This window comes from Canis lupus, chromosome 13, assembly GCF_011100685.1.
Source record: "Canis lupus familiaris isolate Mischka breed German Shepherd chromosome 13, alternate assembly UU_Cfam_GSD_1.0, whole genome shotgun sequence".
NCBI classification, from domain to species: domain Eukaryota; kingdom Metazoa; phylum Chordata; class Mammalia; order Carnivora; family Canidae; genus Canis; species Canis lupus.
In genome coordinates this window covers 49,874,754-49,897,377 of record NC_049234.1, presented here as the reverse complement: position 1 = coordinate 49,897,377, position 22,624 = coordinate 49,874,754, and the positions used below count along the sequence as shown (strand labels likewise).

General features: G+C 38.0%; 1 protein-coding gene and 1 pseudogene across 1 annotated transcript in view; one reads left to right on the top strand and one right to left on the bottom strand.

Annotated features, from left to right (window-relative positions):
• Positions 1–22,624, bottom strand: part of POLR2B (RNA polymerase II subunit B) — a 47,483-nt gene that overhangs the window by 2,863 nt on the left and 21,996 nt on the right. Inside the window, exons 11-23 of the mRNA XM_038556187.1 lie at positions 22,246–22,389; positions 21,878–22,017; positions 21,666–21,777; positions 16,281–16,435; positions 14,863–15,061; positions 14,158–14,326; positions 7,078–7,174; positions 5,979–6,073; positions 4,127–4,377; positions 3,952–4,041; positions 3,605–3,712; positions 2,264–2,377; positions 1,764–1,924 (exon numbers count right to left, since the gene is read on the bottom strand). Of these exons, the coding sequence (XP_038412115.1) occupies positions 1,764–1,924; positions 2,264–2,377; positions 3,605–3,712; positions 3,952–4,041; positions 4,127–4,377; positions 5,979–6,073; positions 7,078–7,174; positions 14,158–14,326; positions 14,863–15,061; positions 16,281–16,435; positions 21,666–21,777; positions 21,878–22,017; positions 22,246–22,389 (1,835 nt within the window). The remainder of the gene's footprint in view (positions 1–1,763; positions 1,925–2,263; positions 2,378–3,604; positions 3,713–3,951; positions 4,042–4,126; positions 4,378–5,978; positions 6,074–7,077; positions 7,175–14,157; positions 14,327–14,862; positions 15,062–16,280; positions 16,436–21,665; positions 21,778–21,877; positions 22,018–22,245; positions 22,390–22,624) is intronic.
• Positions 18,248–18,423, top strand: LOC119865452 (annotated as a pseudogene).

The window sequence follows — 22,624 nt, the reverse complement described above, 5'->3', positions numbered from 1 at the left end:
TTAATTCACCAACACGAAGAACACCAACTATGTGAATCTGAATTCAGACCTGGGTATTGGGCAGACATCATTTTTTTTTTTTTTTTTGAAAATGAACACAGTAATCCTTTTACTTTGAGGAAAACTTGTAAGTATTTGTTGAAAATGATTAAAATTTGAGCTTTCAATCAAAAAAAATTTTTAGAAAACCTCTATTTAACACTGGCCGTGAGAGCTTCTCAATAAAAGATTTCTGATAACACTGGTGAAGACACTACAAATGTGAATTTTTAAAATAAATGAAACACATCAACATGAACCAGTTTTTTCCAAATAGCCCCAGTTATAATGCTACAAAATTATACATGTGTAAAAGATACATTCAAAGTGCAAGACAGGCCAGAATTTTAATACAATATGGTTTCAGATTCTACATCACAGCTAACCTTTAAGAAACTACAAATTGTTATTTTGGCATAGCCAAAGAATATCCACAGTCATCTAAAAAGGTTATTAAAATATTTCTCCCTTTTCCAACTACATGTCTATATGAGGTAGGATTTTCCTCATATACTTAAATATAAAAAATACTGCAATGGATTGAATGCAGAAGCAGACACAAGGATCCTGCTCTCTTCTAGTAAACCAGCTCATTAAAAAGATTTGCAGGGGTACCTGGATGGCTCAAGTCTAGGTTAAGCATCTGCCTATGGCTCAGGTCATGAGGCCCAGGTCAGGGTCCTGGGACCAAGTCCCAAATGTCAAGCTCCAGGCTCAGCAGGGAACCTGCCTTTTAAGGACATTAAGGAGGGCATGTGATATGATGAGCACTGGGTGTTATAAGCAACTGATGAATTACTGAACTCTACATCTGAAACTAATGTACTATATATAGGTTAACTGAATTTAAATAAATACATTTTTAAAGATTTGCAAAAAGGTAAACCAATGTCACTCCTCACTAAGTTTACTTAGAAAATAAATTTTTCATTAAAAATGTTATTTATGGGCAGCCCAGGTGGTCAGCAGTTTGGCGCTGCCTTCGGCCCAGGGTGTAGTCCTGGAGACCCGGGATTGGGTCCCATGTCGGACTCCCTGCATGGAGCCTGCTTCTGCCTGTGTCTGTGCCTCTGTGTGTGTGTGTGTGTGTGTCTCATGAGTAAATAAATAAAATCTTTTTTTAAAAATGTTATTTATGTTAATGCCTAATGGGCTTATTAATGTTTTCTGTGATTTATTTTAGCAAAAAAGAGCACGCAAGCAGGGGGAGGGGCAGAGAATCCCCAAGCAGACTCTCCACTAAGTGCAGAACCCAATGCAGGGCTCAATCCCAGGACCCTGAGATGATGTCCTGAGCTGAAATCGAGTTAGATGCTCAACTGAGTAAGCCACTCAAGGGCCCCCTTATTAGTGTTATTTTTTACTAAATTAACATTTTAAGTCTTAATTTTAACTTCTACCATGATTAACATCAATAGAAACAACTCAAAAACTCTTTAGGGTCCTGGAACTAAGAAATTTGAGAACCACTTTCATAAATATATCCTGAAATATATTCACAGATGAAAATGATGTCTAGGCTTTGCTTAAAAGTAATCAGGAGCTGGTGGCAGTAGGGAGATAAATGCAGTTAAGTCAGTCTGGCCACTGATAATTACCTGATGTGGAGTGAGAGGCACATGGGGGTTTCATTATACCATTACCTCTATTTTGGTAGGTGTTTGATATTCTTCATTAAAAAAGGTTAATTAATAATAACAATGATGGTGATGCAGCTCTCTTACCGAGATCTACCCTCCATGGGCTGTCTATTAAGGATCTGAATAGGTCCCCTGGCACGAGAATGAATCTTATCATCCACCATATGCTTCAAACGCTGGTAATATGTGGGACCAATAAAAATCTGTGACGTGATTTTTCGACCAGTGAAACCATTGTACAGGACCTGAAAGAGATTTTGAAGTACAGACTTAAAAATATTAAAAATACATGCATAGACCATATGATTTCATTTATATGAAAACTGAAAGCAGAGAGAATGTTTACCTTGGGGCTCGGATGGGAGTAGTAAATGGAAGGATACAGGAGGGGGCATCCAGGCCTAAAAGAGTTCTAATTTTTGAGATCTGGGTGCCAGTCACACAGATGTGTTCATCAAGCTATACATTTATGATTTGTGCACATATTTAAAGCATTGTCATACTTCAGTAAGAATTGATTTTTTAAAAATGAAACTAGACATATACGACAAAGGATATAACTACTAATATAAGAGCAAACATACCTCATTTCCTCTGAGATGGTAGCCATAATCAGATAACAGATTAGAAATCTTCTGCACGTTTACAGCATCATTAAATGGAGTGGCATCACCAATTTCACCCTTGTTAGCTGATACCTTTTTTTAAAAAAAGTAGTCTTTAAAAGCTGGGTCCTTCTGTATTCCCTTAGAAGTCTTTATCAATAAAAATATATTCAGTTAAAAAATCCTTTCTATACAGGGAAGATTTTGAATTTAAAAATCTATGTTATGGAAAGCTGTAATATTATGTTTCATTTTATTAATATCTTAAATGAAATATTTATAACAAACTAATTTACTGAAAAAAATTAAACTTGGGCAGCCTCGGTGGTTTAGCGGTTTAGACCTGCTTTCCGCCCAGGGCATGATCCTGGAGACCCGGGATTGAGTCCCACGTCAGGCTCCCTGCATGGAGCCTGCTTCTCCATCTGCCTGTTTCTTTTTCTCTCTCTCTCTCTCTCTCTCTCTCTCTCTTCTCTCTCTCTCTCTCTCCCCCCCTCCGTCTCTGTGTGTCTCTAATAAAAAAAAATCTTTAAAAAAAATTTTAACTCAATTATAAGCCTTCAAAAAGGGAAGCTATCCATGAAACCAGATACAAAAAGAATGAGACTCCCAACTGTTTCCTATGGCTCAAAGAAAGTGACATTTTAATGCCCTCAAACCAAGTCACCTATGTGTTAGGCTATATCCATTCTACCGGAACAAGATACTTAAAAATGGAAAACCTACTGAAAGATGCATGAATATAGCTAATAATACAGCTATACAATTATTAAGTTCACACTGAACTAACCACCAATGAATTAACCCCTCATCTACAGAAAAGAACCAGTCAAAAGATAATAATAGATGTATGTAGAGATTGGATGTAGTAAATTTAATAAAAATTCTGACTTAGCCAAAACCTCACAAATTTTTGCTGGGGGAAGAAACACACAATCATAACCAACTTACAAATTAAAAGCAGGAAAAAGAAAAAAAATTAAAAGCAGGAAAGTGGGACGCCTGGGTGGCTCAGCAGTTGAGTGCCCGCTTTAGGCTCAGGGCACGATCCTGGGATCCTGGACTGAGTCCCGCAACAGGCTCCCTGTGGGGAGCCTGTTTCTTTCTCCCTCTGCCTATGTCTCTGCCTCTCTCTCTGTGTCTTTCATGAATAAATAAATAAATCTTTACAAAATGTATGAATAAATAAAAGCAGGAAAGTAAGTATCATACAATCTTTTTTCCAAAAAAGAACCCTGACTCAAATATGAGAGAATCACCTATCATCATTTTGGAAGAAACATCAGTTTGGAACATATATTTTTAAAGAATATTTCTTACCTTCCCTTGAAGACATTCAATCAAGTGACCAATAGTCATGCGAGAGGGAATGGCATGGGGATTTATGATGATATCAGGGGTGATACCCTCACAGGTAAAAGGCATGTCCTAGGAAGAAATTTTTTAAAGGAGACAAACGTAACTCTCTTAACTATGAAACTGAAATGGATCCTCCCCTTTCTGAAGTTTCCTATGTCCTCAATTCTGTTCAACATGCTCTATTCATTTACTTACTCAAAATTAAAAAGTCAAGCCTCTATCATCTCTGCACTTTTAAGTTAAAGCAAATTTTGATTCTGTAAAATGTTAAACTGTGGGTTAAGGTGAGGGAAATAAGAGATACCTACCTCTTGTCTGTACTGAATACCACAAGTACCCTTTTGACCATGTCGACTAGCAAATTTGTCTCCAATCTGTGGAATTCTAACAGAGCGGACCTGAATTCATACAAAAATAGGTTAATTAACTTAAGTCAAACTGGTTTACTTTTTATAAAAAGCAGTATGAAAAAGCTATACTCACCCTTATTTTACAAAATTTATATCCTTCCTGGTTGAGAGTTACCATAACCTGATCCACAATGCCAGTCTCACTAGTTCTAAGAAATGTGCTACAGTCTCTCTTGGTATAGCGCCTATTAGTGCCCTCTAATTCATCTTCATTTTCAGGCAAGGTGACTGTTTTGCCTATAATAACATCATCTCCTGATACACGGACTCCAGGAGCTATCAAACCATCATCATCCAGCTTGTCATAAATGGCATGCCTCATACCTATGAGGAAACAGACACAGAATTTTCTGAAATGGTACTACTATATAAAGTATTTAAAATGTCACATAACCCGGGGCACCCGGGTGGTTCAGTCTGGTTAAGTGCCTTTGGCTCAGGTCATGACATCAGGGTCCTGGGATTGAGCCCTATGATGGACTCCCTGCATGGTAGGGAATCTGCTTCTCCTCCTCTCCCTGCCCTCCCCCCCCCAAACTTGTGGTCTCTCATTCTAATAAATAAATAAAATCTTAAAAAAAAAAAAAAGTCACATAATCCCCCCAAAAGATTAAAACCAAATCCTGAATCAGTTCCAAGTCAGAGAGAAGTTCATAGGAATCTTTAACACCATGAGCTATGTGTAATAATAATACAATGCTCTTACTCCAAATCCTACAAACTATTCTGAATTCTAAAAAAGTACTGGACTAACACTGGAAAATCAAAATGTCTATGACTTTGGATAAGGGTGTTGCCATCTTCTGATCTCAGAGGGCCTGGGTTGTGCAGTCGGTTAAGCATCTGACTCTTGGTTTCAGCTCAGTTCTGATCTCAGAGTAGTGAGATCAAGCCCTGCATCCTGCTCTGCCACTGGGAGTCTGCTTGGCTTTCTCTCTCCTTCTTCTGCCCCTCCCTCCTACACTCACACTCTCTCATTGAAATAATCTTAAAAAAAAGAAAGAAAAGAAAAAGAATATGCTCTCTACACACATCCTCTCAAAGAAATTTTGAATTTCATCTTACATAATCTTAACTCCACTGGACATCAATTCACTACTACATAGAACCACCCACAATGGCTCTATTTCTATAGGATAACAGAAAGATGACTTAAAAAACAAGACACATTTTACTTCACACAATACCATTAGAGGTCAAAACTGTAGCAGATACATACATTTCCCTGGGACAGCCCATCCATCCCACTGCATACATAGTTTTTAAGTGTCTATGAAAATAGTAACTAGACAATAAGTTTGAGTTTTCTAAACAAAAAAAAGTGCCAGGTATCCCTTTATCTGTTAAATGTATACAAATATGGTGGCTAGACAAATATTATGGACACACTACAATGTGGAGAGGGAAGGGAGTTCCCATGCAAATACATAAATTGAGTGAAAAGTTCACAGTACAGGAGTACTGTATCCCATGAAATTATATGACCTCTGTGATGTTCTAAAACCCTCTTCGGGGGATCCCTGGGTGGCGCAGCGGGTTAGTGCCTGCCTTTGGCCCAGGGCGCGATCCTGGAGACCCGGGATCGAATCCCACGTCGGGCTCCGGTGCATGGAGCCTGCTTCTCCCTCTGCCTGTGTCTCTGCCTCTCTCTCTCTCTCTCTGTGTGACTATCATAAATAAATAAAAAAATAAAAAAATAAGAAAAAAAAATAATAAATAAATAAAACCCTCTTCGATGCAGATCTACCAGGATGGAAGGATCTTAACAAGCCAACTCCTATGTGTAAAGACTTTTGGCAAACACACATATTTTCTTATATATCAGCTCTAAAAATAGTGGAGGGGGGCAAGGGGGAGGTACTAATTAGGAAAAACATGGTGAGTTAACTTTAAATTCCATTATTTTAAATGTCAGTATCACTTACCCTGGCATGTTTCGCGAGTTGGCTTCTCAAAAACTTCTTCTTGATCAAATCCTTTCTTAGATTCCTGTTCTTTATATGATCGATAGAAGACAGACCTAAAAATGCATGGTTGTAAAGGTAACTTCTATTTTCCTTTTATAATAGAGGTTAGAATATACCAATCATTTTTACTTTGATATTTGGGAGACAATTTAACCATGAATCTAAAATAAGAGTTAACTGTATCAAGAGTCAAAGTCAAGTCTTAAATGGTATTATATGCGCCACACACGTAGCATTTGATCTGTATCTTAACACAGCTGGATTATATGTGAGAACAGGAAGGACCTAAGGTCACAACTGCAACCTCCTACCTAAAAGAAGAATCCCTTCCCTAATAACCCCCAGAGAAGGTCATTCAGGATCTGCTCCAATATCTCTGGTGAGAAGTTTATGATATTAAGGTATCATGCCCACTCTCTGGTCCTAGTTCTATCCTGACACTATGCAGAAAAAAAATCCATCTTCTCAATCTCTAGTTTTTAACCAATCTTCATATGCCAGTATCTGGGATTGTCAATAAAATAACTAAAGCATAAGAATAATAAAGACTGAAAAAATACTATAATTTTAATAGTTATTTGTGGGTCCTAAGATTAATAGGTTTATTTCTTTAGACATTTCTGTATTATAATTGCAAACATGTATTTGCTTACCAAAAAAGAGTAGAGGGTGGCGACCTCAAAATATTAGCATTTGAAAATCCTGAGACACAGGAAATAGTGTCATTCCTTCAGTCATTCATGACCATGAACCAACTGGGCCTGTTTTCTGGAGCAGGGCATTGATTTCGCCACACTGAACTCTATACAGCTATCTATACAACAGTATGTACTGGCCAGTATGTACACATAGCTTCATGAATGGAGGCAAAAGAGTAAATATCGTAACAGAAAAACTTCTCTGCTGTCAGATCATTTTTTCTTCTAGCCTGACTTTCAAAACCACCAAAAAGTTTGGATACATACAAGCCAAATCTATTTTTTTAAAAACTTTTTTTGATTAAAGTATTAATTTTTGCACTGTATCTGTGTTTTGACAACTGTTGTAAATAGCTGACCTGAAAAAGCCTCTGTCTACAGCTGAACGATTCATGATAACAGAGTCTTCTTGGTTATATCCAGTGTATGATGCAATGGCCACAATGGAGTTGATACCTGTAGTGCATGTAAGAGCATACATTAAAGCCTCATCCGGGAAACAAAGAAAAACTTTCTTTTATTTATTTTTAAAAAGTTAAAAATTCCTTAAATTTTTTATTCCTGGTACCACTACTGCAATTGACAGGACAATATACATGATGTAATGAAAAAGACAAAGCTACAACAGCTAAAAGACCTCAGGAATATACATCTAGGGGCGCCTGGCTAGCTCAGTCAGTAGAGCAAGCAACTCTACTGGGTCAAGCCCCCATGATGGGTGCAGATTACTTAAAATTAAAAAATAAAAATAAAAAAAAAAAAGAGGAATGTTCGTCTAATTGACACTACATCGCATTAAGCAATAGCTGCATGTTTTGAAAACTGTGGCTATAACCATCCTGAACAAGAAATGTTTTCTATTTAAGCTCTGGTAACTTTACTGACTATGGATCATCATTTCTCCTACGGCAGACTTTTACAGACGAATATTTCAAAGTAACCTGCAGCTTTCCTGACCAACTCACTCTCTCTCCTGCTAAGAACTGTAACCCTTTTCTTCTGAGTTCTTTTAGAATCTTCTGCTATCATATCCACCACTTCCACCACCAGATCCATAACCACCACCATAGGGACTACCCAAGTTTCTTCACCAAAACTGCACCCCTTCACAGGTCCATAATTTAATTGCTGTTGTCCACTCTAATTTCCAAAATCACTAGGTTCCCACCACCAGCATAGTTACATCCTCCAAAATTTCCTCCTTCACTGTAACCCCTGTATCTTCCACCACCACACCATAGCTTCCTCTACTGTTACAATCAAGACCACCACTATCATTGCCACCACCCTCTACAACTACCTCTGCTGCCAATACCTCCACCACCACAGCCTCCTCTTCCACCTAAGTTTCTTCTGTGATCCATAAAGTAGCCAGATCCACCTCTACAACTTCTTTGTGATCCAGCAGACTGCATTTCTTGCTTAGAAAGGGCCTTTTTCACTTCACAATTATGCCCATTAATAGTATGGTATTTCTGAACAGTAATTTTGTCAATTGTATCAATGATCATTCAAAGTTACAAAAGCAAATCCTTTTTTTTTTCCATCTCTTCCTGTCTTCCATAACTTCTAGAGTTTCAATCTTGCCATATTTTTAAAAAATACTTAAGGAGGGACAGCCTGGGTGACTTAGCAGTTTAGCGCCGCCTTCAGCCCAGGGCCTGATCCTGGAGACCTGGGATCGAGTCCCACGTCGGGCTCCCTGCAAGGAGCCTGCTTCTCTCTCTGTCTGTGTCTCTGCCTCTCTCTCTGTCTCTCATGAATAAATAAATAAATAAAATCTTTAAAAAAAAAATACTTAAGGAATCTCTATACCTAACATGTGACTGGAACTCACAACCCTGAGATCAAGAGTCATACACTCCTCCAACTAAGCCAACTAGGTGCCCCTAGAGTTTTTTATTTTTTTTAAAGATTTTACTGATTTATTCATGAGAGAGAGAGAAAGAGAGGGAGAGGGAAGGGGAAGGGAGAGGGAGACAGACAGACAGACAGACAAGCAGGCAGGCAGGCAGAGGGAGAAGCAGGCTCCGTGCAGGGAGCCTGACATGGACTTGATCCCAGGTCTCCAGGATCACGCCCTGGGCTGAAGGTGGCGCTAAACCACTGAGCCACCCGGGCTGCTCCAGAGTTTTCTTTTTTTATTTAATTTTATTTTAAAGATTTTATTTATTCATAGAGACAGAGAGAGAGAGAGGCAGAGACAGAAGGAGGCACCATGCAGAGCCCGACGTGGGACTCGATCCATGGTCTCCAGGATCACACCCTGGGCTGCAGGTGGCGCTAAACCGCTGCACCACCAGGGCTGCCCCAGAGTTTTGTTTTTAATTTGAATTCATTTTTAACACTTTAAAAAGTAAATTTACCTAAAAACTTAGATTTTAAACTTTTCTTTAAAAATCAGATCTGGCATCACTGGGCCCATTTATACACATCACAACCATAGCTGAAGCTGAATACGGATAAGTGGAAAGGTAAACCTCTAACTCACCAATCCCTGCCTAAACCTGTAGGAATTACAGGCTGCAAGCCCTGTTTAAAAGATAACACTAAACATTTTATGCTAAATATAACCTTGACTGCTCTCTAAGGAACAATCATACTAACAAGAGGGTATTTGTTCTGAGCACCTTGATGAGTTTGTATATTTGAATTTAGATCTAAAATGCTCTCCTTGAGGAGGAAAGGACTCTGATATTCTCCAAGGAAAAACCCCAGTAGTAGCAAGGCCTTCAGAGAATCAGAAAAGTCCAATAAACCGTCACTTCTCAGGTATGCAATGAAAACTCCTCCCGAAATCTAAATGATTTGCTCTAGTAGCATTCACACTGGTCACCATCCTTTTGTGTGGACTCTTTGGGGGAACTAGAAGAATTTTTAAAAACTTCACAAATGATTAAGCAGCATAATGCAAGGAAAACACATAAAAAGCCAGCAGTAGGACATAGATCACATCTGTGGTACATGAAACAGGCAAGACTTCTCCAGCATGTCCTTACATTTTGGTGGAGAACCACCTATACCTATGTCCTGCACCTTTTCCCAGATGATATAGCCTATAGGTGTTCAACTGTCTTGGCCTTGTGAGGCTTTCTTGCTTTCATGTGACAATCCCTGGATCACCTGTATATACTACATCAACTGGAGCCCAGAAGATAGTCCCTTCCATCCTACCTTTATCCAATCTATCTGGGCAAGTCTGAGAGATCAGCTAAATTTAGCTAAAAACATGAACTTGGGACGCCTGGGTGGCTCAGCGGTTGAGCGTCTGCCTTCGGCTCAGGGCATAATCCCAGATCCTGGGAATGAATCCCACATCGGGCTCCCTGCATGGAGCCTGCTTCTCCTTCTGCCTGTGTCTCTGTCGCTCTCTGTGTCTCTCATGAATAAATAAATATTTTTAAAAATAATAATAATAAAAAAATAAAAACATGGAACTTAAGTATGCTTCTAATAGTTTTTTTCTTAAAAGCCCCAAATCAAGATGCAATGTAGTGAAGAGCAAAAGGCACCAGAAAGAGAGATGGGAGGAAAAGGTCTACGTTTGGTCAAAAAGGAAAAACAGGCCAGTTTAAATTCTGGATTTATAGTTCTTAAGTTGTTTAATTCTGGGCAAATAACTTAACCTTTTGGATCCTGTCTCCACAGTTGTAAAACAGAGATAATATAACTACCACTATCTCTAATCATTTGACATTTATTCCTCCTTTACTATCTGCCAGGCACTAAGCCATCAGTTTTAAATGGATTTAACCATTTAATCATCACAAAAGCTTTATGAGGCAGGTACTATTAATCTCATTTTGCAGGTGAAAAAAATTTCAAAATGTTTTTATGATGTTTAGAAATAACATGTAAAAAACCTTTGAACGGTGTTTCAAATTCAATGCTCAATAAATATTAGTAACTTTGACAAAAATATCTGTGAGCTATGGGGTGCTTGGGTGGTTCAGTCATTGAGTAGCCACTCTTGATTTCAACTCAGGTCATAACCTCAGGGTCCTGGGATCAAGTCCTGAGTCTGGCTCAAAACTCAGGGGAAGTCAGCTTCAGGATTCTCTCTCTCTCTCCCCTTCTTGCTCTCTCTCTGCCCCTCCCCCTACTCACTTGCTCTCTCTCTCTCTAAATAAAGCTGTGCAATCCTTGCACACACTCTAAGATGAAATTCTGTCACAAGCATCTTTGCTCCCAGAAGATGTCAACTAAGGTAATAGTATACTATTACCTTGATAGTGTATGATACCCCTACAAGAATGATACTCATCAAGAAGACATTCCTTAAGATAACTTGATTAGCCCGAATCCGTCAGTCAGGGCTCAGAATTTGGCCAATGCAGCTGGCATGTTAGACAAAGCCAGGGCCAATAATTCAGCCAGGAGGTCAAGAGATTGGTTATATCAATAGAATGAGCAAATAAATAAATACACTGAAGTCAGCAGGAGCCAGATTTCTCCTTATCAGAAAATGGAGTTCTAAAATAAACACTCTCGTTTTGGACTGGGATGGAAGATGCTTGTGTGAACCTGTGTTACTTAACATACAGAATCATAAAAATAGACAAAGTTATGGGAGCAGTATATGCATATGCATTTTTCTACGTATTAGCTGAGGAACCCAGAAACAATGATATTCTAATAGCAAAAAGCACACTTAACACCCACATTCTGGTTTCCACATATTATTCCTTCACTGAAAGAAACTGATGAGTCCAGGTTTAGAGAAAGCACAAAATACAATGAAGTGCATAAAGAAAGATAAGGGACCTATCAGGAGTCAACTTCAAGTTGTTCCCACTGCAAAGTCTGGAACAATTTTAGCATCAAAATGGAAGGAATGATGGAATCAGAAAATCACCATTTGACAACAATCATGCTACACACTAATGGCTGAAAATTTGACAAGGAACAGAATATTTACATCATCTCAAAGTATCTCTTCCCAAAACACAACTTAGTACAAAATACTTTTAATTAACAGAAAGTGGAGAAATCTGGCAGACATCATCTTAATCACATGAATAGTTAAAAGTCACTATTGGTACATATAGACAGCATGTGCCTCCTGATATGATGCAATAAGAATACAGTATTACTTCTTTGCTGGTCCTGCCAAAAATTCATACTAACCCTAACCTGCATACAATCATGGGGAAACAACAGCCAAAGCCAAACTGAGAAGACAAAGTATAACTTTGCCTGAACGCTTCAAAAACGTCAAGGTCATGAGACAAGGAAAAACTAAAGAACTGTTCCACACTGAGGAAACTAAGGAAACATGCAACTAAATGCAATGCACAATCCTGGATTAGAGCCTAGACCCGTGAAGGACAGTATCTAGAATGGCAAAATGAACTAGGGACTGACTGCTCACTAGATGGGTATCCATGTTAAACTCCTGATTTTGACTGTGGTACTATTGAGAAGATCTTTGTTTTTAGGAAACATTCACTTAAGAATTAAAAAGTGATGTGGCTTCATGTCTACAACTTACTCTCCAATGATTCAGGAAGAGAAAGGGAAAGAATAAGACAAATGTGGTAAGATATGAACTAGGAAACTAGATGAAGAGTATACAGAAGTTCTTTGTACTGGTCTCACAACTTTTCTATCAGTTTGAAATTATCTCCAAAAACAGTTTTTAGAATAAACAATGTGATTAAAGCTTGAAGCAAAAACAGAACTGAAAAGTATGTGTAGTCCCTACCAGCCATGACTTCACCACTTCAAACCAGTTACCAAAAGAACATTTTATTTCAAATCTAACTTTTTACCTGTATTTCTTTTCTTCTCTAGTCATAAACTATTATCTAAATATTGAAGAAAAACACAACAGTGCAAGCATCCCCCAAAGATAGGAGCACACTGTAGAAAAACCTAACAGATTGTGTTTTCCTAGTCAAGAGTAACCCCTTGTGGAGGACTTTGAAAATAAACCATTCTAACCTGTGAGAATTTACTATCAAAATGTTAGATTTTCTAGTGTAGTTAATTTAAGGCCACCATTTACAAAGCAAAATTCTATATAACGTTATATAGATAATGTTACAAATAAATAACATTACCCACAGTTAAAGCCAAAATCCTATTAATAGTAAGGTAAGAAGACAATTATGCCAAAGAAACTTTGCTGCCTTGATTAATATTCAACACTCCCCTACCCTTTAGACGTCTCTGCACCATCTTACCTGTTGTCCAGTCTCCCTCTTACAAATCTGTAAACTCCTGATTCTCCTATCAGTTACATCTCAAATCTGTTCTCCTAAATTCTTTTCCTGGTGACTAAAGTTCGGTCTCTGGCTTTATTCACACTTTGAAATTCCCCTCAGTAATTTCATGGTAATTATTAGAATTATCACTAATATATCAAAAACCTCACAGCTCTAAATTTGACCTTCTTCCAAATCACATTTGCAACTATTAGAAAATCTTTTCTCGGGACACCTGGGTGGCTCAGCAGTTGAGCATCTCTGCCTTTGGCTTGGGGTGTGATCCCAGTCCCAGGATCAAGTCCCACAGGGGCTCCCTGAGAGGAGCCTGCTTCTCCCTGTCTGTGCCTCTGCTTCTCTCTGTCTCTCATGAATAAATAAAATCTTTAAAAAAAAAAATTCTTTTCTGTTATGGCAACAACTCAAAACCAACATGCTGAAAACTGAACTTATTATTATTTTACCTCTAAAACATCCTCCTTCTGTATTCCCAGTCTTATTAATAGTACCCCTCTCTTCTTGATCACCCAAGCCACAAGTAGCAACGTATTTCCAATTCCTATCTTCTCCCCCTTCATCACTCCACAACCAATTAATCAAGTCCATCATGGGTATTCCAATAGGCACTCACCTACTCTTCATTTCTTAAAGACCTTACACATTCTGAGACCACTGAAAAAGCCTCTAAATTATCTCCTCCAATACCATTCCTGACTGTAATCTGTATTAACTATCAGAATGATATTCCTAAAATAAATTTCTAATTGTATTACCGCCTTGCTCCAAAAGGCCGGATGAGTGTCCTTCTCAAAATTCATTCTGTTCTCTCCACATTGTGAGACCAAGGTTCATTCCTGTGCACTTATACTCCAGTCATACTAGAGTGCCAGGACTACTACTAACTTTTCCCATATCTCATACATTCATGTATATCTAAGCCCTTCCTCAACCCATCTCTCAAATTCAAATACTCTTTCATCAACTTTACATTAGTCTAAAATGCCACCACTCTTGTGAAACTGGCTCTAGATTTCCAATAGGATTCAATCATTTCCTGTACCTCACCCTAACACTTACCACATATCTATCTCTTTATTATTTGTGTTGTTTCCCACATTATAATTCTGAGAGAAGAGATGCTGTGTCATATGTATTTTATTAACTCTCCCAAGCACCCAGAAGTGCCTTAAGCATGACAGGATCTTAAAAACTAAAGAGCAAAACTGAACATACCTGCTGGAAGCTCTCTAAATCGTAGATATTCCATTGACCGTGTAGTCACAAGCGGTTTTTGAGGATAATACAGAACATGGGCCAGTGTATCCATACGAACGTGGAAGTTGGTGATATAAACTCCCATAGCCTGCTTACCCATAGCAGACTGATATGTGTTTCTAGGGGACTAAAGGTAGAAATGAAAAGCAGAATCAATGAAAATTTAATTGCTTCTGGGGCACCTGGATGGGTCAGTTAGTTAAGTGTCTGCCTTTGGCTCAGGTCATGATCCCAGGGTTCTGGGATGAAGACTTGCATGAGGCTCCCTGCTCCTCGGGGGGCCTGCTTCTCCCTCTCCCTTTGCCTGCTGCTCCTCATGCTTGTGCTCTCTTTTCTCTTTCTCTCAAATAAATAATCTTTTTTTTTTTTTTAATTTACTTCTGAAGGAACAAACTTTACAGGGTGCTATGTAAATCAGTAATATGGTTGATAAAAGTTATGCTTTTTTCTCAAAGATAAGTGATAAGCATTTGGAATAATCAACTATGGCTTCTAATCCAACTATGGCTTCAGCGAAAAAAGAAAATAAGTATATTAAATGCAGATTCTCTAGGAGTTCACAGTCCTTTCATCAACATGCTTTTCTTTAGGAAAAACTAGATTAATCATTTTTCTACCTTCCCCCAATTTCTCACAAACCAGAAGTTAAAAACTCCTACCAACCTGGTTATGATCAGGAAAGGGAATAATAGATGCACAGACACCAAGAATCATTGATGGATGAATCTCACAGTGTGTATATGTGGAACAATAAGCTACTTCTTTTTCCTGTAAATCATCTGGAGTCATTGCAAGCATCACTGTTTCTTCTTCCAGAGTATCAATATATTCTACTACCCCACTGGCCACAAGATCCTGCCAACTAAAAAAGAAGAACTCACTTTATTTCCTTACTTACTGAATTATTTTAAATAAACTTCCTAGTTAACAGAGTATTCCAAAAAAAAAAACAGAGTATTCCTATATCTACATATACAGATAGAGTTCCAAAATAGGTCTATTATTGTTAATAGTGGGAAAAAAATCAAGTTACTAAACAATACACATGAAGTATAGTTCTATCAATATTACCATTAGTTTGTAATGCTTTGTCCTAAAAGGAACTATTTAGGGGAAGGCTAGCTCAGTCAGTGCAGCATGAGACTCTTAACCTTGGGATTGTTGAGTTTGAGCCCCACACTGTTGTAGTGATTACTCAAAAAAAATAGTAATAATAAAAATTAAAAAAAAAAAAAATAGGAGTGCCTGGGTGGCTCAATCAGTTAAGCATTTGCCTTCGGTTCAGGTCATGATCCCAGGGTCCCAGATCGAGTCCCATGTCAGGCTCCTTGTTCAATGGGGAGCCTGCTTCTCCCTCTCCCACTGCCTGCTGCTCCCTCTGCTGTGTTCTCTTTCTCTCTGTCAAATAATCATTTTCTAAAAAAATAATAATAAATCGAATTATTTGTGGATGTATACGTATAGGTTACATAATTATTTATTTTAAGATTTTATTTATTTATTCATGAGACACACACACAGAGAGGCAGACACACAGGCAGGAGAAGCAGGCTCCATTCAGGGGCCTGATGTAGGACTTGATCCCAGGACTCCAGGATCATGCCTTGAGCCGAAGGCAGATGCTCAACTGCTGAGCCACCCAGGCATCCCACATAATTACTTTTTAAGAGGAAAATACAAATTGGGGGCTTTTATGTATTTTTATTATATATACTGTTTGAAATATTTTTACAATAAAAAATAAATTTTAAAGCAGGTTCATCTTATTAAATGATTGTTACACGTAACATATATATAAGTTTATATTATATGCTATTTATTATTTGATAACATGTCACAAAGACTTTATTCTTCAAACTCTACAAGTCCCTTACTTGATGACAAAAATTAAGAAAAACAAATATGACTGCTAATACAGAGTTTCTTTCTGGGGCAATGAAAGTGTTCTGGAATTAGGTAGTGGTGAGAGATGCACGATCTTATGAATATACTAAAAACCATTGAACTGTATACTTTAAAATGGTTAATTTTATGGTATGTGAACTAAATCTCAATTTTTTTCTCTTCTCAAATGTTCTTACCTGTAGTTGTTATATTCTCTCTCTTTCAACTGATCAATGTGTCTCTTCTTCAAAAGTAGTTTTTGTTTTTCTACAATCAGAAGTGGCCTACAAATACGGCCTGCATCTGTATAAATCCGAATCTCCCTCTCTCGAATATCTCTGATCATAGAAACCTTCCAGTAAAAAGACAAAACAGTGTTATAAACTTTAATTTTCTCTTATCATTAAACCTTAGTGAAAAATAAAATTCTTAATAAATTTCTGGAGCAAACCGTTATTAAATAACATGCACAAATCTCAAGTTTCTCGTTTGTTCAATATACTAAAAACCTAGCTATAATTTAAAATTTTATAAAAAGGGACACCTGGGTGCCTCAGCATTGAGCGTCTGCCTTTAGCTCAGGGTGTGACCCCAGGTCCAGGATGGAGGCCCACATCAGGCTCCCTGCACAGGAGCCTGCTTATCACCTGGTCTATGTCTCTGCTTCTCTCGGTCTCTCTCATGAATAAATAAATACTTTTTTAAAAGATTTATATATTTATTCATGATAGACAGAGAGAGGCAGAGACACAGGCAGAGGGAGAAGCAGGCTCCATGCCAGTAGCCTGACGCGGGACTCGACCCCGGGACTCCAGGATCGTGCCCTAGGCCAAAGGCAGGCACTAAACCACTGAGCCACCCAAGGATTCCATAAATAAATTTTTAAAATGAAATTAAAAATAAAATGAAATTTTGTAAGGAACAAATATTTAACCCTGATACTTGTAAAGCTGAATAATATCCAGCAATGGGGATCTCTGGGTGGCTCAGCGGTTTAGTGCCTCCCTTCAGCCCAGGCGTAATCTTGGGAGTCCCGCGATCAAGTCCCACATCAGGCTCCCCACAGGGAGCCTGCTTCTCTCTCTGTGTGTCTCTCTCATGAATAAATAAAATCTTCAAAAAAAAAAAAAATACCCAGCAATAATGTCATGCAAGATAAAGTAAAACAAAAAATATATTTTTGGCATCACAAACACTAGTATATTACAACTTATTTTGCCTCTTTAATAATTACACAGACTTCACTCTGCAACTTTCCAGTAACCAACCCTGTATCACTTTGCATTGATCATACTTTCTCAGTAATAAGCTCAACTTCTGACACTTACCTATCAAACAAATGGCTTACTGTCTACCTTCCAATACAGCAGTCACTAGCTACATGTCACTATTAAGCACTTGAAATCGGCCATCTCTGAACTGAGATACACTGCAGTGTATAACATGTACAAACTACAAGGTAGATTTCAAAGGACAATATCACATAAAAAAAGTACCACATTAAAAAAAGAAAAACAGACCCCTAAATACAGAGAACAAACTGGTGGTTAAAAGAGGTGGGGGGGGGGGGGGGGAACACCTGGGTGGCTCAGTGGTTGAGCATCTGCCTTTGATTCAGGGCATGATCCCGGGGTCCTGGGATGGAGTCCTGCATTAGGCTCCTTGTGAGGAGCCTGCTTCTCCCTCTGCATATGTCTCTGCCTCTCTCTGTCTCTCTCATGAATGAATAAATAAATAAAATCTTTAAAAAGGGGGGCGGGGAGCAGTGGTGGGGATGGGCAGAAAAGGGTAAAGAAATTAAGAGGTACAGATTTCCAGTTATGGAATGATTAAGTCACAGGGATAAATGGTACAGTTCAGAGAATATAGTCAATGGTATTATAATAGCATGTATAGTGATAAACGGTAGCTACATTTGTGGTGAGCACAGCATAACAGAGTTGTCAAATCACTGTTGTACACCTGAAACTTATGAAATACTAAGTGCCAACTATAAATTAATAATTTAAAAAAGTACCACACAAAAATAAAGAATGTAAAATTTCTCATAAATAATCCGTATACTGATTAGATACTGAAACTGTAATATTTTGGATATATCAGATCAAATAAAAATATTAAAATTACTTTCATGTTTCTAATTTTTTTTAACACGGGTACTGGAAGCTTTGCGCAGTGGCAGTATTGTAGCCAATGAGGTTTATCTGAGGTGCAATTATTGCTAATTGAAAACTTTTCCTAACACGAGTACTGGAAAAATTTAAGTATGTAGCTCATATGATATTTCTACTCGGCAGAACTAGGAAATATATTCCCAGAAAATAATTTTTTTTTCAAAGATGTTTATTTATTCATGAGAGACACACAGAGAGAGGCAGAGACCCAGGCAGAGAGAGAAGCAGGCTCCATGCAGGGAGCCTGATGTGAGACTCGATTGCCGGTCTCTGGGATCAACCCCTGAGCCAAAGGTAAACACTCAACCACAGAACCACCCAGCAGTCCCTCCCAGAAAATACTAAAAAAATATCTGGGGCAGGGACACCTGGCTTGCTCAGTTGGAAGAACATGCAATTCTTGATCTCAGGGTCATGACTTCAAGTCCCACGTTGGGCACAGAGCTGACTTCAAAAAAAAAAAAAAAAATGGGGGTAAACTTACAATAAAAAACATAGTAATTACTAAAAGCACTGTGGATCTTGAACTACCTATTTACAAAGAAATAAGTCAAAAAGAAAATAAGAATTTCCATTGAATTATATAATTCTAATATATAATCTTGGAAGCCAACTAAAGAAATGAATTGACAAAGAGTTGGGAAATGGAAAAATAGATTCGTATTTCTCCAACAAAAGTACCTTAAGAAAGTAAAATCACCTCTGGATACTTTTATTAAAGACTGAGTTTATTTAAGAAAAATTTGGATTACTGGGTTTAAAACCAAGAGTAAATCATAAAAGCTTGATCAAAAACACCAAGGTCTCCAAAACTAAAATGTCAAAAGCCACTAAATAGAAAATGTTCGGGCAGCCCGGGTGGCTCAGCGGTTTAGCGCCATCTTCAGCCCAGGGTGTGATCCTGGAGACCTGGGATCGAGTCCAGCGTCAGGCTACCTGAATGGAGCCTGTTTCTCCCTCTGCCTGTCTCTGCCTCTCTCTCTGTCTCTCATGAATAAGTAAATAAGATCTTTAAAAAAAAAAAAAAAAAAAAATAGAAAATGTTCTACATCCTTAGCCCACTTCCTGTCCTTGAAAAACAATGTGAGGAGAAACACTATGTCTTTGAGCAAAACACGATCAGTGACACTGTCAAGTCCTAGAAAAGATATTGTTTTCAAATGCATTGCCTTGAATCCTTAGAGAATTCCTAGTAAAATACAGTTCTATTCTTTTTTTTTTTTCAGTTCTATTGTCTTAATAGGACGACATAAATTGTGAACTGTATCTTCTCAAAGCCCCAAAGGAAATGGGTGTACTTTAGTAGGTCTAAAGAGGACTACTGACAGGACAGCCTAAGTCAGAAATCGGTAAAATGACTACCTCTGGTAGTCACAACATATGAACAAAAAGAAAAAGTGCCAGATTCCTTCAGGAAAATATACCCAATTCTCCCACTTACTTAGAGGCTCCCATAATCACTAACAGGAGATTAAGGTACCTAGTCCAAGACACAGGATTATTTAAATGTTCAATAAACACTTAGTGTCTACTATATGTCAGGTACTATGCTCATAGCTGAAAATAGAAAGTCGTATTAATACATGTTCCCCGCCTCTGGAGAATTAAGAGTGTAGCGAGTGAGGCTGGCATGTAAGTCAACAGTTCCCATCTGGGACAAGGATTCTGTCACAAACATGTAAGTAAAATACACTGTATACAGTCAGAGATCTAAATCAGGGGGTCAGGGAAGAGCACACAGGCCAAATCTACCCTTGTCATCTGTTTTTGTAAATAAACAGATGGTTTATGTACTGCCTATGGCTGCTTTTCACTACAACAGCTGAAGTGAATACACAACAGAGTACATGGTAAACAAAGCCTAAAATATTTAGTATCTGGCCCTTTCCAGAAATCTTTGCCAAGTTGTGATCGAATCAAACGGGGCAGGGGGAGGTGGTCAGGTAAGGTACCCTGAAGGAGCCAAAGGAGATGAGAGTTAATATAAGCTTTGCAGAATAAGTGAGATTTATCTGAAAAAAGTAATAAACACCCTTTTCCCTACTGTTCATTTTTGGGGAGGAATGGGGACAGGAACACAAACATTCTAGATTAAAGGAATGGGCCCATGGAAAGGTAAAGAGGACTAAAACAGCAGGAGGAATTTAATTTTACTCTAGAAAACAGAAAAGCTAAAGAAGGCTCTTAGAAAAACATGGAATTACCAAAGTTCTCAATCATAAAAAATACAGCCAATTTTGGTTCTTAGGCTTTCTCTTAGTCCTGCCTGCTCTCAAGTAAAGCATGCTGTTGCTGCCTTCAAGCTATGAATACTCCGGATTCAAAACCCAGGGTCTGCTTGCTAGAGAAAAGCCTAGAGCAATCGCTCTGCTCTGCTAAGTAGAAGAGAGATCAGCTACTGACTTAAGTGTGTTAGTTTCTCTCCAAACCCACTTTCTCCTAGACATAATCCACAATATAGATTGGGGGAAATCAAGACTGAGCCATATCTCTCAATACAGTACACTAAAAGCAAAAGCCCTGTTTTGGGTAGTAATAAAAGTAATAAAGCCCATATAATATATATTAATGCTTAAAAAAAAAAAAGCTCTCCTAATCCCAAAGCATTTTAATATCCACCTAAATATAAAAATCTTTATAAAGGTGTATCACATTTTAAGAATGAATCTCTGGGGATGCCTGGGTGGCTCAGTCAGTTGAATACCTGACTGTTGATTTTAGCTCAGGTCATGATCTCAGGGTTGTGGGATGCAGCTTCAAGTCAGGCTCCGCACTTAACGTGGAGTCTTCTTGTCCCTCTCCAACTCCCCACCCCCTATTTGCATGTGCTCTCTCTGAAATAAAATCTTTAACAAAAAAAAAAAAAAAAAAGGAACATATCTCTGGATTCAGACAAAGGAAAAATCAGAGCTCATTATTCTCTTATCAAAAGCATTATTGTCACCTTTACAAAAAGACCCTCAAAAGAATTCCTTTTACTTTAAAATATAATTTGAGTTCTAAAAATATAATTAAAATTACATGTCAAATTTTTATTTTTTTTTTTAAGATTTTATTTATTTATTCATGAGGGCCAGAGAGAGGCAGAGATATAGGCAGACAGAGAAGCAGGCTCCATGCAGGAAGCCCAAAGTGGGATTCGATCCCGGGACTCCAGGATGCCCTGGGCCAAAGGCAGATAATCAACTGCTGAGCCACCCAGGCATCCCTACATGTCAAATTTTTATAAGTATATACCTAAAGCATTAAAGCAAGCAATATCTTATATTTAGCTCAAAACATCACCTAGACTTTTGACAATGTACTCTACAAGGGAAACAGTTAAAGATGCCAATGCAAATAAAACTGTCACTAGTCTTATGCCTTGTTTAGATATCCCATATGATCATGCACTCTCAAAAGACTCACTTCAGACACAATGATGTCCATCTGACGCCGCAATTTCCTTAGAGTGTTCATAAGTTGTTCAGGATCTTTATGTATTCCAACCCAGCAACCATTAACAAAAATCTTGGTTGCACTAAAATGTGAAATCAAGAGCATTTTGCAGTTAGTATCTGTATACTAAGCAACAACCCAAGATTAACAATAGTTTCAAAAGAAATCACATCTATACATACTCAGCAATAGCTGCAGGAGAAATTTCTTCTAAATTTTCCATACTCCATTCTTCTAAAAATTCCAGAATTGGAGAAGGCTGAGACCCAACTGAAATATAAGCCATCAGGGCTAAATTCTTCACAAGTCCTACAGCATGGCCCTACAAATAAACAAAGTATTACTCATACTGATTTAGCATGCCTATCAAAATTCTTTTCCATAAACGTTTTTCCTTCAATTTGATTTCAGGATTTACTCTAAGAACAAAATCATAAATAAAACATTAGTTCTAGAACCACACAGCATAACTAAATACTTCCACAAGTAATTACATATCCTACATAATTATTGATAGACTTTTGACTGAATGTAAACTCTAATGTATTACCTCTGGGGTCTCAGCAGGACACACCATTCCCCACAATGTATTATGCAACTGTCTTGGTTTTGCTAGCTTGCCATCTCTACCAATAGGTGAATTCAAACGACGAAGGTGAGAAAGAGTAGATGCAAAAGTCAGGCGGTTTAATACCTAGAAAACAATAGCAAAACTTTAAAAGTTTGGGCATTTCTGTTACTCGTCCTATCACATTTTTGGCAAATACTAGAAAGAGGCAAAGTCACATTTTTACTTATAATCAATTGACATCAAACTCTCCCTATCACTCCTTTCTCCATCCTTTCCCTGAATAAGATCATTCACCTCATAAGTGCCTGTTATAGCAGGGATGGTAAACATGTGAGGTACAATTCTAACATGTCACATA